Genomic DNA, 18297 nt, shown 5'->3' on the forward strand with positions numbered 1-18297 from the left:
CAACAGTGACTAGCCCTCGGATTTACGTTTCATGCTAATTAACGATGCTGCCCAATCTACAGCAGGGGCCCTGCATCTGCTGTATGGAAACTTGAGAATACGTCATCTTCTGACAGCAAAACCATGTATTTCTTCCAAAATTCACACATATTAAGTCATTATTTTCTACAGTCTCTGTGTTTAAAAAGGTTTTTTATGATTTTATTCACATTTTACAGTAATGACTAAAAACAGTGTGAAGTCAAAATAAAGGCATATGATAAAAATATTAAAAACTGTATGTTTGTAAGACCATAGAAATGCTGGAAATACATGCATTCAAATGTCCACGTGGTATTTCTGCAGGTGGGAATGAGAAGACTTTTCACTTTTTATTTTCACAAGAAAAAAGAATCATGGGTGATTGTGATTTTATTTTCTTTTTATTATTTTTTTCATATTATATAAATTCTTTCTAACAAATATGTATTGCTTTTTCTTGGTTTTGCTTTTTAATATTTATTTTTTTCAAACTTTAAGCTTTTGTTCTGTACTGGGGAATATAGCCAACTAACAATGTTGTGGCAGTTTCAGGTGAACAGCGAAAAATATCTGCTGCTTTTGTGACCAGAAAAAAGAAACTTTTAAGAAAGGATGCAATGCTCAAAAAAAAACCTATATGATCACTATTCACTTACATCTGTGTCAGATAAACATCCTATTACTGCCATGGCTTTTGCTTCCCAGGCTGTATCAAAGAGTGAGGTGAACTTTGAGCTACATCTCTTCAGTAAATCCTAAAATGAGACAAACATTTTGTTTAAATTTAAAACTCACTAGAAAACAAAGAAACAAAACCAACCCACACACACATAAATAAATACAGATAAACAGCTTTTATGGATATTTAAAAAACCAAAAACTTGTACTTAGCCATGAATGATGAACTACGGTCAACAGTGCAAAATTGCCAAAACCTTGGTCTTCACTTTTACATGGCGCAGAAAACTTTGTTCACACTTCTGTTATTTCACAACAGCCATTTGCAGAAAGTCCTAATATTATCCCATTGTGTCGAGGTTACCAGCCAATGAGTAGCAGAGTTAACTCACATTCTTAACAACAATATGCTGCACAAATCCTAATGTTAAGTATCCACATTCCTCAAAGAGTTAAACATTCAATACAATGACACACTGCACGGATCCAGGAAAAAAGAAGCTACCTCTATGTACAAAAGCAGAAGTTCCTCCTCCTGTAAGTCATGTTCATGCATGTAAACTCTTATGAATTTCTGGAAGATGGAAGGAATAAGCTCGGGGGCCAGCACTTTATCAAACATTCGGAATACAATGGTGGTTGTATCCTCCTGGATATCAAAATAAAGATGGCATAAATGCAAACTCTAGTCATGTTGACTGTGGTAAAATAATTCTGATAAATCTAGACTTTTACCTACCTTCTCAAAATCAGAGAGGGCTAATTTGCAGTTGTATTTCCTATGCAGTGTGATTAACTCTCGAAGGTTATTTACCAAAGTCCTTAACTGACATACTTCCTCCATGTTTTGATTATCCTTGTAAAACAAAAATGTTGAAGTTGTTACGGATATGAAATAAAAGTATGAGGGAAAGACAAATAAGAGGAAACCTGTAACTTATGCCTTTAAATTTTGTATAAGTCTAACTAAAATTAACTAGTACAAATTAACAGATCAGAATCCAATAGAAATCTGAAATTTTTCTTTCTTAAAAAAAAATAGAAAAAACTATTAATACAGTGTAATATTTTTTCAGAACCCCAAATATACTTAGGTACACAAACATCATTTAGATGGTCCTCAATGTTCTGATCATATAGATGTAAAGCTATAGATTAAAACCAGATATAAAGCTATGACATTTCCTAAAGCTATATACAAGAAACAGAATTTTCAATTGATAAAAGGCAATTAGGGAAAAGAAAAAGAGGAAAAGCTCTCTTGTGGAAAAAACATATAATGATCAATATACTTTATAGATTATAACATAAAGATTATATGATATCAATATACTGCTTGCAACCTACAGAAAAAATTTTTATTTTATTCTTAATAGTATATGCTATGCTAAGTCGCTTCAGTCGTGCCCAACTGTGCAACCCCATAGACGGCAGCCCACCAGGCTCCCCCGTCCCTGGGATTCTCCAGGCAAGAACACTGGAGTGGGTTGCCATTTCCTTCTCCAAAAAAACTAATCCTAATGCAGTATTAAGTTTTGCCCTTTTAAAGGACTATGAAATGCTACTAATGCATAAAATCCCAATTAGACTACTTAGGAGTATGTTTATATATTGTTTCCCTTTGGTTCAATAAAGAAAAACAATGCATTAGAACAGGTTGAAGTTGTGACAGAAACATTAGGATTTTCCTTTTTGTGGATTGTAAATGTACACAACAAAAGAACACACAGAAAGAAAATGTAATAGGCACATATGTCTAACTACAGAGACAAACTTTTTAATATAAATTAAATACTTTTTAACTGGGCTTCTCTGGAGGCTCAGATGGTAAAGAATCAAATGTTTTATTACTAAAAATTTCTTTTTTGTATCATACCAAGGAACTCCAACTCCAAGAGGATGCCAATCCCAACTCATTTTCTGCTGTAAAAAATACCTCTGCCAGTTGAAGCCCATTTTCTGGCCAGTTTGCCTTTAAAAAAATATTAGAGACCATTAAAAATAATGTTTTTATTTTTAAAACAAAATGGGGAGTACTTGAAATGTCTCTTTACTACTAAGTATACTGGTATTACCTTATCAGTTAATTCAAGGTTCCTGGCTGCTTGCTCCAACCATTTTGCAAGAATTTTCTGAAATAGATACATCATATAAAGTACAAATAGATAATCACTGAAATAATTTAAAACCTCCATGATAATCTTTCAAAAGAGATACTAAAATGAACTACCTGGTGTTAGCATGACTTAATCTTTAACCATATAAAGTAAAAAATAAAATTGAATCATCCAGAGTGGAAACACTGACAGCAACTTACCTGTCCTTCAGGTACAGTCTTTCTCACAAATGGGATCACATCATTTTTAAGCCATGGACAAAGCTTTTGCAGAGAGATTGGTGTAGAAATTGAGTTGAGCAAGTTCTCAAGCATTTTCACATCAAATCTGCTTTCAAAGTTTGCCTAAATCATAGAGTGAGAAACTAAGATTTATCTGATAAATTTAAACTGAGAGCCTCCCAAGAGGGAAAGACTTATTAGGAAGTCATCTCAAGAAATATTTTACTGATTTAATTGACCCTTAAAGCAAATGATTCATGTTGGTAGCCAAATTCCATGAAACCTCACGGCAGTGAGTACGAGTTAATAAATCGAGGCAGAGGAACTGGCAGAGATGCCTTTCTAAGGAAAACTTAACTGAAGGTGACAGCATAAGCCCTAACAAGCATGTGTCTTTAACAGCCTCACACCCAGATCCTGCTCTTCAGACCTAATATCCTATATCATTATTCAGGTGATTTAGAGCAGCAACTGTAACAGGCAACCCTTTACCACTATCTGAGCTGCAATATGACTACCTTCCCCACCATTAACAAAGAAGGTGTGAATAAACTGTGGCAATAAACTGTTTAATAGAATGTTACCTCTTGAGCTAAGTTTAGGACCCAACTAGACTCTGAGTAATGAGACAACGTAAGTTCCTATTTTATCATCATATTTCCTCTGAGTTAATATCATCAGAGGACGGTTTTCTCTATTTTATCAAACAGTCTGAAAACGCCTCATTGCCCAGTCATTCCTCCCACCTCATTTGTTTCCAACAGTGATTCAATAACATCTCTAGGGAACTATAAAGCCATTCAGAAAAAAATGCAAAAGAAATTACCCGATGTCTCAGCCAGAGGTACTGTGCACAAACAAGGTTTCCTTCTCTTAGCTGTAAAAAAATATCCTTAAGGTCATCTTCATTATTCAGAAATTCAATCCAAGAACTACCACTGCAAAGTCAAAAAGAGGAAAGAAGCTAATAGTTTAAAAATATATATTAAGGTTATACAAGTGGATATCATTATGCATTTTAACTAGTTTTTTTCCTCAGAGTTAAAAAAAAATACCAAAGATTACACAATTAGTCTCCTTCTTATCCAGACCTATAGAATTCCTGTATTTCCCTCCCCAGAAGGCACAGCTCTTCTTATAGACCCTTTCTGAAATAATCACTACATATTCAAGCAACCATTTTAAATTTTAAATGAATGATTTCAATGAATTTTTAATATATACTGTTTATACTTGAAAAAATTCATTTAATATTATTTTGGCACTTGTACCAAATGAGCAAATATAGTTATTATTCTTTTTAAGGACTACATATGATTCCATGGCATGGATTTACTATAATCTAACTAGACCCCCCACAGGTGAACCTTAGGGTTATTTCCAGTCTTTTGCTATAATCAATAATGCTGTAGTGACTACCCAGTCTTAATTAAAGCTCAGAAATACAAGATGAATACTTCCTTAAAATGACAAAAAGACAATACTCTACAAGCCTGTGTCATGATTAAATAAGACAAAATAAGCATTTTCACTAACATCAGGACTAACAGAAGGATGTCTGTTTACCACCATTATTTAATAATGTCCTACAAGTATCAGTCAATGAAACTGGGCAAGAAATGAAAAAATGAAGCAAAATTATCATTATTTGCATATATAATAATATACTTGGAAAAAGCAAGATTAACTGAAATATTACTATAAGCAAAAAAAAAAAAGGAGTTCAATAAGGTAACTGATTTAAAAGTAATTTTAAAAAAACAATAGCTTCTATATTCTTTTGAGAATATGATACAGTTCCATTTATAATAGTAGGAAGAAAGAACAAAATTCACATAAAGTATACAAAATCTACATGAAGACAACTGAGTAGCTACCACTCAGGAATATAAGAAAAGAATAGAATGAGTAGGAAGACATGTGCGTGTGGGCTCAGTTGCTAAGCTGTGTCCGACTCTTGTGATCCCATGGACTGCAGCCCACCAGGCTCCTCTCTCCATGGGATTACCCAGGCAAGAATACTGGAGTGGGTTGCCATTTCCTCCTCCAAGGAAGACACATACTGTCGTTAAATATCAAGATTTGATATTGCAGATAGTGGTTCTCCCCAAATTGATCTTAGGTTCAGCACATTCCCATTTAAAAAATAATAAAAAATCCAACAAAAATAAGATTTTTAAAAAACTGAATAAGCTGATTCTGACTCTTTCATACAGAAAAGAGTAATCCCCCAAATTCTGGAAAATAAGCATAGTGAGACTAGTCTATCAGTTAATAGGACACTTTAAAGCTACATTAATTAAAACTATTGGATACTGGTGAATGAATAGAGATGAGATCAAGTGAACACAATTATATTCCAGAAACTTAAACACACATGAGAATTTTAATATGTAATTAAGGTAACATTTTCAGTTAGCACTGAAAAGGTGGAATGTTTAATAAGTACTGGAATAACTGAAGAGCCACAAGGAAAAAAATAAAGCTTCCTTCATTGTTAGTTTATCACGATAAATAAACTTATGTTTGAAGTAGCTATACTGCATATTTATAAATGCTTTCTTGGTGCACGTTAGTATATCTAATAGAATTAATTTCCAGAAATGAATTGCTAAGGCCAAAGGTACGTGCCTTTAAATCTGCCTTCCAAACGTTTCAAACCCAATGGATGATGTCAGTTCAGTCGCTCAGTCACGTCTGACTCTTTGCAACCCCATGGACTGTAGCACGCCAGGCTTCCCTATCCATCACCAACTCCCATAGCTTGCTCAAACTCATGTCCGTCGAGTCAGTGATGCCATCCAACCGTCTCATCTTCTGCCATCTTCCTTCTCCTCCTGCCTTCAGTCTTTCCCAGCAACAGGGTCTTTTTCAATGAGTCAGTTCTTCACATTAGATGGCCAAAGTACTGGAGTTTCAGCTTCAGCATCAGTCTTTCCAGTGAATACTCAGGACTGATTTCCTTTAGGATTGACTGGTTTGATCTCCCTGCAGCCCAAGGGACTCTCAAGAGTCTTCAACAACAACACAATTCAAAAGCATCAATTCTTCAGCACTCAGCTTTCTTTATAGTCCAGCTCTCACATCTATACATGACTACTGGAAAAACCTTAGCTTTAATTGGACGGACCTTTGTCAGAAAAGTAATGTCTCTGCTTTTTAATATGCTGTCTAGGTTGGTCATAGCTTTTCTTCCAAGGAGCAAGCGTCTTTTAATTTCATGGCTACAGTGATTTTGGAGCTCCCAAAAAATAGTCTCTAACTGTTACCATTGTTTCCCCATCTATTTTCCATGAAGTGATGGGACCGGATGCCATGATCTTAGTTTTCTCAATGTTGAGTTTTAGGCCAATTTTTTCACTCAACTCTTTCACTTTCATCAAGAGGCTCTTCAGTTCTTCTTCACTTTCTGCCATAAGAGTGGTGTCATCTGCACATCTGAGGTTATTGATGTTTCTCCCAGCAATCTTGATTCCAGCTTGTGCTTCATCCAGCCCAGCATTTCACATGATGTACTCTGCACATAAGTTAAATAAGCAGGGTAACAATATACAGCCTTGAGGACGCCTTTCCCAATTTGAAACCAGTCTGTTGTTCCATGTCTGGTTCTAACTGTTGCTTCTTGACCTGCATACGGATTTCTCAGGAGGCAGGTAAGGTGGTCTGCCTTACCTGGATGAGGTAGGAAGTGCCTAAAGTTTAGCAGGGAGGATAACATTTTCCATCATTCACTCCCTAGAAACACAAATTCATACAAAGCATTGCTGTATCTTTTATGACAGTCCAAATGTACACACCTGAATTTTTCTGGTCCAAATGCTCCATAAAAAGTAGTCAATTTTGCATGAGCCCTTAGTACCTAAAAATAAACCCAACAGTCTGAATATTGTGTGCAGTAACATTAAAATAAATAACACCCAAAATTAGGCATTCTGTTTTAGAAATCTTGCGCATATTTTCCTTTTATCCTGCATTACAGGTCAATACCCCTAAATATGACTGCCTTTATTTAACACAAAACATAAAACTTGGACTGATGGAAACATTTCCAGTCACAGTCATTGCAATAAAACTGCAAAGAGGAAAGTATTTGTATATGAACTGTGCCTTTAAATCTGCCTTCCAAATGTTTCAATCCCAATGGATGATGTAGGAAGTGCCTAAAGCTTAGCAGGGAAAGTGTCTTTCAAAATCAATTAGTTTTCCCACTGATTTATAAATATGACCTTCTGGTAAAACCTAGCTGGATTATACTAAACATTTACTTTAAGATAAGAGTTAAAAATTATATAGATGGTCCCTGACATGCAATGGTTCAACTTAAGATTTTTTGACTTTATGATGGTGGAAAACCAATATGCATTCAATAGAAACCACACTTCAAATTTGGATCTCTTCCTGTGTTAATGACAATATACAAGACAATACTTTCTTATGCTGGGAAGAATTAAGAAGCTGTAGCTCCCCTTCAGCCTCATAATCCCAAACAACTGATACCCTTTCAACCATTTTGTGTTTTCACTTTCAGTACAGTATTCAATAAATTACATGAGCTATTTGACACTTTATTACAAAGTAGGCCTTAAGTCAGATGATTTTGCTCAACTCTAGCTAATGTAAGTCTCTGAGCACATTTAACGTAGGCGAAGCCAAACTACGATGTTCAGTTGGTTGGGTGTATTATACGTACTTTTCTTTATTTGCATGCGGCATGCAGGATCTTAGTTCCCCGAGCAGGGATGGAAGCTGTGCCCCCTGCATTGGGAGCACGGAGTCTTAACCACTGGACTGCCAGGAAAGTCCCTTAAATGTATTTTTCACTTATGATATTTTCAGCTTAATGATGGGTTGGTCAGGACATAACCCCATCATAAGTCTAGGAAGATCTGTATGTACATGTACACACACATATATTTTTTGACACCATCATAACTATCATAATTTATAATTATTTGAGGTAGCAATCACTAAAAAAATACCTAAGAGGAAATATTTCATTTGATTTCAAAATAACCCTTAAGTACTATTATTAATCCCATTTTGCAATATGGAAAAATGTATTAAAGTAACTTGCTCTTGAAAAAGTACAGACCTATCTTGAATTCAAAAGCATATTCTATTAGTACATTCATCCCCAAATTAACCTATAAATCTAATGCAATTACCTCTTTTAAGCCATCAGAATAGACAAGAACAGTTTTATCTTCTTTCTTCAAAAGCTAAGATGAATAAGAAACATAGTTAGAATATTGGCTATGTCAGGTTCTCCATTCTGTGAATTAAAGTAAAAAAATCATTTTTAAAAATTAAATTGCACTGAACTGAGATGAATAAAGAAATTATATATCTTAAAAATAATGCATTGCATGAAAACAGCTCACATTTTGCCCATGTTACACCTTGATTTTAAGGAATTTAACTAGCAACAGTATTCATTCAAAGATCAGTGAGAAGAACAATCTATAGCAAAAAATGGCATCATTTGGAAAAAATATGTATATTAAAAATGCACTTTAAAAACTGATATAAAAACAATTCAGCTTTCTGGAAATTATTTCTTTTGTATAAGACAAACTAACATGAACAAACATTAGAAAAACTTACCCTGGTTTTGGCATAATTTAGCATTTCATGGGTGGTTTCATAGGTTATCCACTGAGCCTCCAAGCAGTAATTCATCACAAACTCATCATCCTGTTGCATGAATGCCAGACATGGTAAGGCAACACAATGCAGATCAGTCCATCAATCTGAATATTCCAGTATACAACAGGGAAAACATACCTGGATTTTATGTAGATTTTCCTTGGCTTCATTTACAAGTTTTTGCCATTTAGTCTGCTCATTGGTGTCCAGAGAACTCAAAGCTAGTTTCTCCAATATATCATTTGATTTTACTTTGTAAACAAGCTGTAATATAAACATGCCACATCAAGAAGTCTGAAGCAAAATAACACTTGTTGATGAAACCTTATGCTGTATACTAAAAAAAGAAAAAAGTGAGTATTCATGCAGTTCAAGAATAAGCATTGCGACTTTCCTGGTGGTCCACCGTGTAAGACTCCGTGCTCCTAATGCAGGGGGCCTGGGTTCAATCCCTGGTCAGGGAACTAGATTCCACATACTGCAACTAAAGATCCCAAATGCCAAAACTAAGACCTGGTATAGCCAAGTAAATAAATAAAAATAAATATTAAAAAAAAAAAAAAAGCATTAAAGAAGGTAACACTTAGATAACTGAAAGGTAATCCAGATTGCAAAGTTACATAAATCATTTCTACTGAGTCCTCACTAGATGTGACCAGTAGTGTACTAAGAGCTTTATGTGAATTATCTCAGTGAATTCTCATAAAAACCTAAGTAAGCATTTGAACCTCATCATAATCCTATGGGTAAATACTAAGATCCCTATTGTATGGCTGAGAAAACTTAACTTGGGACTTCCCAAGTGCTCCGGTGGTTAAGAATTCACCTTCCAATGCAGGGGACTCAAGTTCAATGCCTGGTCAGGGAACTAAGATCCCTATGCCATGAGGCAACTAAGCCTTCACGGCACAACTAGAGAAGCCCATGAGCCACAGCTACTGAGCCTGCACACTCCAGAGCCTGTGCTCTACAAGCAGCCCCCATGTGCTGCAACTAGAGAAAACCAGTATGCTGCAGTGAAGACCCAGCACACCCAAAAGTAAATAAATAAACAGAACAAAAATTTCAAAACCCCTTCCAAAAAGCCTGAAACTCAAGAGAAGGTCTGAAATTATGCTGTCCAGAAGTTAATTGAGGGACTTCCCTGGTGATCTAGTGGCTAAGATTCGGTGCTGACAATGAAGGGGGCCGAGGTTTGATCCTGATCAAAGATCTAGATCCCAGATGCCACAACTAAGACTTCGCACACTGCAACCAAAGATCCCACATACTGCAACTAAAGACTGAAGACCCCGTGTGCTGCAACTACGATCCAGCACAGCCAAATTAATTAATTAAAAAAAATTTTTTTAATAAATGGAGCTGGTTTTTAGAAGATGACCACACAATTATGTTTCATGTCTAGTTTTCCATCAAAGGTTCTTTAGCTGCTAGATACAACTTGAATATAGACAAAGCCAAATTTTCAGGTTTCTTTTTTCTTTTAATTTTATTTAATTATCTTTTAGCCATGTGGCATGTGGTATCTGTTTCCCGACCAGGGATCAAACTAGAGCCTCCTGCTTTGAAAGCATGGAGTCTTAATCACTGGACTGCCAGGGAAGTACTTCAGGTTCCTTTCTTATAAACAAAATACCAATTTTAACGTGGGCTTTCTGGTTCCGAAAACTAAAAATGATATGTATACATGATGTACATATGAACACATGTACACCCATTTTTTTTATTAAAAGAGAAAAATAAAATAAAAAAGATATAAAAGAGTAGTTTCTCTAGTTCTGTGTCTCCAGTACCTGAAAACACCTTTCACTGGTTTTGATTTTTTGCTCTATTTACCTTTTTAAAAATTAGAAACTCTCAGATGTTTAACAAGATAATAATATAACAAATATTTGTATATCTATCACTCAAATAAAAAAAAATAAAGCACATTACTTGCAGGGTTAATAGTCAGCCGCCTGTTGCTCTGGCTAAGCCATGAGAAAATAGCCATGGGAAAAGAATAAAAGCAAAATATAGCAATACAGCATCACCCAAATAAAAGTACATCGGGTTGATCAGTTGGGGTTGTCACACCCTGCTAAGCTAAGGAAAAACATAGTGTGGACCTTGGAGTGCCGGGTCAGCGCAAGCTCAGAACACTGCTTGTACACACACTAAGATGTTTTCCCAAGGCATATTCAGGTCTATGACCTCCAGCTAGGTGATAGCCCTTGCACAAGAAAATAACAAAGATAGTTTAAAGTAATCAATAAAATGGGAGACATGACCAGGGACACAGAAGGCGGACTTTATGGTAACATAAGATACTTTCTGCTTGCCAAAACACTAAATAAAAGTGATGTGGCTCCAAGGAACGGGGCTCTTGACCCAAGAGGTCTTCAGTCTCCCAGTCCCATCTTTAAGACTTCAATTCTGTCTCTAGTTTCTTTTTCCCAAACTGTGCATTGACCACTTTCGATTCCCTACCTGCTGTGCTGGCCGCAGCAATTACTAATATAGTTTAAGATCCCATTCTCTTCTTCCAAACATGTCATCCTCCTTCCCTGAACTAGAAGTATCTGTTATCTTAATTTTGGTGCTTTTTATCCCATTAACTTACTTACTTCTTTACTCATATACACTTTTAAACAATAAATGGAATTAATTCTTTTGTGTGTTTTAAAATGCTATATTTAAAAACGTTTTAATTATTGGAGTATAGTTGATTAACAATGTGATGATTTCAGGTGTACAGCAAAATGATTCAGTTATACATATGCACTGCATCTACTCTTTTTCAAGTTCTTTTCCCATTTAGGTTGTTATGTAATATAAAAGGCTACATTTTTCCATTCCCTTTTTTAAAATTTGATTACGCCAGGTCTTTGTGGCACACGGGATCTTTAGCTACAGCACACAAGCTCTCAGTTGCAGCACGTGGGGATCTGGTTCCCTAACCACAATCAAACCCCGGCCCCTGCATTGGGATTACTGGAGTCCTAGCCACTGGATCAGTGGGGAAGTCCCCAATATGCTACATTTTTTAAACAACAAACAGGTGGATACTCACCACCCACAAAGGAAATATTAGTTCTTCACTACCACTAAGCTCCCTCCTTCATTACTTACCACGACTTTTCAGGGGCTATCAATGAATTCCTAATCACCAAATTCAACAACTTTCAGTTTTTATGCTTGATTTTATCGGTAATATTTGCAACTGCTGATCACTCTCCACTCAACTTTTTGTTTGTCTTCTGGCCACGTCTCATGGCTTATGGGACCGTAGTTCCCCAACCAAGGATTGAACCTAGGCCCTCAGCAGTGAAAGCAAGAAGCCCTAACCACTGGACTGCCAGGGATTCTCCTCCCTAAACTTCAAAGTTTCTTCTTCCTTGGCTTCTTCAATTGCACATTTGTGTGGGTTTCTTCCCAAATGTGTTCATCGCCCTTCTTCCTCTATGTCCCATGTGGTGGTGCCCTGTACCTCATACTCAGATCTCTTCTGACTCTCCACATTCTCCTTGAGAGGTCTGAGCCATTCCCCTGTGTTATCCACCTCCAGATTCAGCTCAGATCACTCTCCAGGTTCCTATCAGAGAGCCTCATTTTATAAGATCCCTTACATGCAATGTTTTTTTAAACATATAATTTTATTTATTTATTTATATTTTTTGGCTGTGCTAGGTCTTTGTTGCTGTGAGGGCTTTTCTCTAGTTGCGGTGAGTGGGGGCTACTCTCTGCATGGAACTGCAGTGGATTCTCTTGTTGGGGAGTGTGGGCCTTAGGGCACACAAGGCTTCAGTAGTTGCGGCTCCCCGGTTCCAGAGCACAGGCTCCATAGTTGTGGCACACGGGCTTAGGTGCCCGCCGGCATGTGGGATCTTCCCGGACCAGGGATTGAACCCATATCTCCTGCATTGGCAGTCAGATTCTTTACCACTGAGCCACTAGGGAAGTCACACATGCAATGTTCATAGGCAGAACCCTTTATATGTTATCCCTAACTCTTCCACAACACTCTTCATTTTAAGTCATATCATCACATTCCAACTAGTGTACTGAGCAGAGTCCTGCAAGTCCCTTCCCAACATTATCACCCTGTTTGATCACTGAGCCCCACTGCTTCTACCTTCTACACACCTCTCTTGGCCTTCCCTCCTGTATGTCTCTACCTCGCTGCACTGGCTCAGTCTTCCAACTGAGATACGGGTTCAATCCCATTATCAATTTCCCCTCTTTATACAGTGAAATTCTTAGTAGCTCCCTATCACCTGCAGAACAAAACCTAAATCCTCTGCAGTGCACACAAAGCCCTCTAGGCTCTGACCTTCTTCTCCATCATCTCCTTTTCTTTCTATGCACAGTGAACCTATATGCTAGTCCTGACTAATTACTAGGAGTTTCTGGAAACCATAAGACTCCCTCACTTTCTTTCTTTTTAATATCTGTGTGAATTCTTAATAAGGGATGAATTTTTCTTTTTTAAGTTTTCACGGAACTTGTTACAATGTTGTTTCTGCTCCATGCTTTGGTGTTCCAGCCTCTAGGCATGAGGGATCCTAGCTCCCTGACCAGGAATCAAACCTGCAACCCCACCTGTTTTGGTTGGTGAAGCCCCAGCCACTGGTTTGCCAGGAAAGTCCCATCCCTCACTTTCTTCATGTGTCCTAATACTTAGAATTCCCTTCCTCTCCCAGGACTATCAGGAATATCTTCAAGATAGGACATAAAATTACCTCCTCCAGGAAGTCTTTCCACCCTACTTAAAAGTTCAGTATCTCCTTTGAATCCCTTACTCTATTTGGTCATATCTTAATTACAGGTCTGATCACACTAAATCTCAATCATGTTTTACCTGTTTGTCTCCTCAGCCGCTAGTACATGAAGAAATGCTTTCAATGCATGAATGAATACATGAATAATTACCTCAACATCTAGTCCAAACTGAATGGCAAAGCTCTCAGCTTCAGCAAATCTGTGTTTGTGAAGTAACCGACTCAATCTGAAAAATTGAAAAGAAATTTCAGTAAAATTTTTATTAATCAGAGAAGTCAAGTCTTTCATTAAGGTAAGGCTTAGAAAAAAAGAAGTTACCTGTTTTCTGGTAAAGCCTCTGTAAGACATCTGAGTGCTAAAACGGAGACTGAGTCTTCAGACAAACTGAAAAAAACATTTTAATATTGACATTTGCCATTTAATATTAGTAAATAAGTTTTAACTATGCTGTTATTTAATGATGCATCTGATAAACAAAATGTGACCTACCTTGGATCATTTTTGAAAATTCCTTCCAGAAGGTATATGGTATCCTACAAGAGCAAAAACATGTTTAAAATTGAGAAATGGTATCAATTCACTTTATAGTTACTACAGTAACAACTGGTTTAGGCAGAAATTATCCATCAATGGATTCTAAAATTACCAGGAAAAACTGTTGAAGAAAAGAATATTCCCACAGTCTCAAAATAGTACCACAGAAATTACTTACTAATTATCAGGGGGAACGTATACCTTTACAAGGAAGAAATCTGGTAGATCTGCTTTAACCAAGTGATCAAATTTAACAGCACCAATAACAAGATGAGTAAACTTGAGTCCCTTAATGTGATCCAGTCAGGACACAACATCACCTATGCAGGATCCTGGCCAGAAAAGCTTAGCACAAATCTAATCATGACGAGGCTGACAGATCCAAATGGGGGAACATTCAACCATTCTACTAGTACTCAAGAAAATGTGTCGGAAAAGACCAAAATAAGACTAGGGAAGTTTTAGAGATTAAAGTAAACCACCACGTGACCACAACAACAAAATTCAATTTGTGATCTTGACTGAATCCTAGGTCAGGAAAAAAAAAAGTTCTCAAGTAATTGGCACTATTGGTAAAATTTGAATTTGGATGGCATATTTCACAATAATATTGCATTAATGTTAAATGTTGTGAGTGTGATGACTATGTTTTAGAAGAATGGCTTGACTCTTTAGGAGATACCTGCTGAAATTAGAGATGAGAGGTTATGATGTCTGAAAGTAATTTCCAAATGGTTTGGAAAAAATACAGGGCATATGTATAAAAAAGAGATGAAACATAGTAAGAAAAAACTTTTTTAGGATAACAGTTAAAAAATAAGTAAAAAGTGATAACCTCTCCCAAATTAACAATTATTTATATTCCCTGTGAACAGACAAGAAAATTGAATATGCAATTGACTGATGTCTTAGTCAATTAATTTTCTTGTCTTTTTAAATGAAAACCGACCTCCTACAAATAAATGTAGCTCAAGACCTATGATAACAATAAATATGGTTATAAACCTGAGATCTATCCAGGTATTCCACTAGGTTCCACTCATTCTTGACTCAGTTATTCTTAATTGTTTTTGCTGTTGTTGCTATAAAGTAGTTCAAAATACATGTCAGTTTACCGTGCTAATTCCTGTTTGCACCAGAGAAGAAATACCAGATACTTCCAAAGAATACAGTATTTCCATCGCAGGTAATGAACAGACCACAAGGTTTTTCATCTAAGAAAAACAAGACAGCTATGAATTTCTTAGGTCAGTATAAACCTCTAAGCACAAGATAGCACTTACAATCCAGGACATAGATGAAAACATTTGATACAAAGGTAATTGAAAAAATAAGTAAATCTGTTACTGTATCATTTAAAGGTTACATATAAAATTATATCCTATCCCATCTTCTAAATCTGCTACCTGGAGTCCATTTTACAATTTGAACCTAAGGCGAATGTAATTTGGAAGACAAATGTAAACGTAAGGCAAATGTAATTCCTCAGTGTCAGAAGTATGAAGTATCACTATAATAAGCATTTTCTTATGGAAATGCTCCAATTAAAGTATGGAACAGAGATTTATACTTTGTTTTTTAGATGAGAAAAAAGAGCTCTGCAGGGTTATTTCTGATCTGTCAAGTACCTGTGTGAACTAAGAGCTAATATATTTCAAGCACTACTTAACAACTAGTTTTGTATTAATGCTATTTCTAACACATAATATGGACAAATGTGAAATAAATTCTCCCAAACCTTATTAGTAGTAGTTGTTAGAGCCACTAATTTGAGATTTGTAATCCCTTGCCTGAAAGAGAAAAGAAGGTTTAAGTGAATCACATAAGCCAGTTGCTAGATATAAGCTAAGTCAAAGTGATATCCTTGTATAAAAATTTATTCACACAGAAGATAATGAATTTGACTTCTCAGTGTTTATGGCCTAGACTGACACTCTTTCTAACACATTCATTTGGAGCTTTTTGCGTAACCCATTTGTTCTTAATGGCTAATAATGAAATGGTCTTTACCCCGTCAGTCTGTTCACAGTGTTATTTGTAATGTAACACATAATGGGGCTTCCCTGGTGGCTCAGCTGGTAAAGAATCTGCCTGCAATGAGGGAGACCTAGGTTTGATCCCTGGGTTGGGAAGATTCCCTGGAGAGGGGAAGGCTACCCACTCCAGTATTCTGGTCTGGAGAATTCCATGGATTGTACAGACCACGGGGTAGCAAAGATCTGATCAGAACCAGGCAAGAAACCTGGTTCTAACAGAAGGGAAATCAATGTTGAGTGTCATAATGTACCAGGTGACTGATGAAGGTGACTCTGCTTCTGTGGTGAGAAGAAACTCTTCTACATGAAGGACAGGCCAGTTCCATATGGGAGTTAGGGTGTAAATATCCCATAAGCTCAACACGTTCTGCAAAAGAGACATTTCATTGATACAATCTCTTAATGGCTAAAAATTTACATTTGGGAATCTATCTTTTGATATGTAACTGAAATAAAGTACATTACACAAGACAGTAATTCACCCCAGCTAAAGTCCTTGTCTTGGTAAAGTTTAACAACATTTCCACTGTTAAATATAAAACCAAGTGAAAATACTTAAGGCGAAATATCAGAAACATACATCAGTATCAAGAACAAAAAGTAGGTTGTCTATTAGCTGGAACTTCTTTGCACCTACAAAAGAGAAAGCAAGGTGTGTAAGGACTACGTTTCTGGGTTATGTATCGCCATATTTAAGACAGTAAACTAACATACTTATGAAGAGGCAGAAGTGCACTTAAACAAGAAGTTTCCATTCCCATTTATTTCCTCCCCTCTACTTTTCTGGATGACTACTAAAACAAAAAACCTCCCAAAATGAAGAGTAACAACAGCAATGCTCCAAGAAGTCAAATATGCAGACAATCACAGACTAATAAGCTGGCTTGTTTGCAAGAGTTATTTGCTAAAATGGGCCACATGCTAGACTTAGCATATTGACATGAAAATAACAACTCACTTTCAATTACCAAAAGTAGTTTCATTAACTTATTTTTACCTTTGATAATCTCTGAATCAATAACACTCTTAACTGTCATCCCTTTCCTGGAAGAATCTGGCTCCCATTTTGAGAGTGCACAATTGCCAGTTCCCTACAGAAGTGAAAACAGTATGTCAATTACAAACTTGGTTTCAGACCCAAGTTCTCTTCCAGGTAGAAACATCAAAGTTGTACATGTGACTAATTTCAAAATATATTTATATATATTCAAGCTCAGCTAGCTGTTATCATCCTGTTCCTCTCTTAGTTTTCAAGAGAACAGAATGAAAAGAAAAGTGAACTCCTACCACATGAACATTTAACAAGGAGCAGGCACGTTCAGGCAACTTAGAGACACCAGATAAGCTTTAAGACTTCCTCTAGAATTATGAGATAAATACAGTGCTTGATGAAGTACTGTCATTAAAATAATTACTATTTGAAAAAAATTCATAAATATTCATTTCAAATTATTTGACGCCCGATGAAATACTGAACAGGATACACTCACTAGATAGGGAAAAATACCTGCTTAATATATAAATTTGGCAAGCAAACATGTTGTAAATGCTGTAATAATATAATTCAATATAGAATTTTTGCCTACTCCACGAGTATGATATTAGATGTTTTGTTTGCTGCTGTTGCACTCATAGCTGAAGTGAAAAGTGAAAGTGTTAGTTGCTCAACTCTTTGCAACCCCATGGACTATATAGCCCATCAGGCTCCTCTCCATGAAATTCTCCAGGCAAGAATACTGGAAGTCATTCCCTTCTTGTGCGGATCTTCTGGACCCAGGGATCGAATCCAGGTCTCCTGTATTACAGGCAGATTCTTTACCATCTGAGCCACCTGGGAAGCCCTAACTTAAAGACATGCTAAATGTCAAGTAGAGATTAGTGAAAATAAAGATGCAATAGTTTTTCCCATGTAGAAACTTAGTTAACTCTATTGAGTTAATTTCATGAAATTTTCTAATTTCCCTGTTTCTGCTACACACTACAAATTCACAATTTTACCAAAACTATGTTTTAATGAAGAAATGTTTCAGAAAAAGAAATTTGAAATTTTATAAAAAAAAGAATTACCCCAATTATCACAGGGATTTCGCTTGCTAAATCACCAGCCACAAGATTGAGACAACCGAGAGTATGATAATTCTCAGTAGAAATACAGCTGGACTTGATTTGTCCTTGTAACTGCAAGATTTAAAAAAATAAGAATGTTATATATATGCTCCATAGTCCAAACTCCTTGGAAAGATTGATAAAAATCAGTTAAATCAACAGTTACAAATGTATCTT

General features: G+C 36.2%; 1 protein-coding gene and 1 long non-coding RNA gene across 8 annotated transcripts in view; one reads left to right on the forward strand and one right to left on the reverse strand.

The window, feature by feature from the left end:
• The window catches only part of KNTC1 (kinetochore associated 1), a 70636-nt gene that overhangs the window by 40789 nt on the left and 11550 nt on the right, over positions 1-18297 (reverse strand). For all 6 annotated transcript variants that reach the window (XM_086347529.1, XM_086347527.1, XM_086347526.1 and 3 more), the window contains 20 exons: positions 18082-18192; positions 17012-17105; positions 16595-16647; positions 16266-16381; positions 15717-15768; positions 15094-15192; positions 13934-13977; positions 13763-13828; positions 13595-13670; positions 8822-8947; positions 8642-8731; positions 8203-8256; positions 6835-6896; positions 3864-3975; positions 3017-3160; positions 2775-2831; positions 2576-2671; positions 1439-1555; positions 1205-1348; positions 678-776 (listed from right to left, as the gene is read on the reverse strand). In XM_086347529.1, the coding sequence (XP_086203655.1) occupies positions 678-776; positions 1205-1348; positions 1439-1555; positions 2576-2671; positions 2775-2831; positions 3017-3160; positions 3864-3975; positions 6835-6896; positions 8203-8256; positions 8642-8731; positions 8822-8947; positions 13595-13670; positions 13763-13828; positions 13934-13977; positions 15094-15192; positions 15717-15768; positions 16266-16381; positions 16595-16647; positions 17012-17105; positions 18082-18192 (1812 nt within the window). The remainder of the gene's footprint in view (positions 1-677; positions 777-1204; positions 1349-1438; positions 1556-2575; positions 2672-2774; positions 2832-3016; positions 3161-3863; positions 3976-6834; positions 6897-8202; positions 8257-8641; positions 8732-8821; positions 8948-13594; positions 13671-13762; positions 13829-13933; positions 13978-15093; positions 15193-15716; positions 15769-16265; positions 16382-16594; positions 16648-17011; positions 17106-18081; positions 18193-18297) is intronic.
• LOC147355376 (uncharacterized) overlaps positions 1-18297 on the forward strand; it is a 63899-nt gene that overhangs the window by 40411 nt on the left and 5191 nt on the right. The window contains exon 3 of one of the 2 annotated variants that reach the window (XR_015144454.1): positions 13540-13736. The exons of the other annotated variant lie outside the window; for it this stretch is intronic. This is a non-coding gene — a long non-coding RNA (uncharacterized LOC147355376). The remainder of the gene's footprint in view (positions 1-13539; positions 13737-18297) is intronic. 2 annotated transcript variants of the gene reach the window in all.

The sequence above is a fragment of the Bos grunniens genome, chromosome 17, assembly GCF_055505025.1.
Source record: "Bos grunniens cultivar Pamir isolate PY7600 chromosome 17, Bosgru_T2T1.0, whole genome shotgun sequence".
Classification (NCBI taxonomy): domain Eukaryota; kingdom Metazoa; phylum Chordata; class Mammalia; order Artiodactyla; family Bovidae; genus Bos; species Bos grunniens.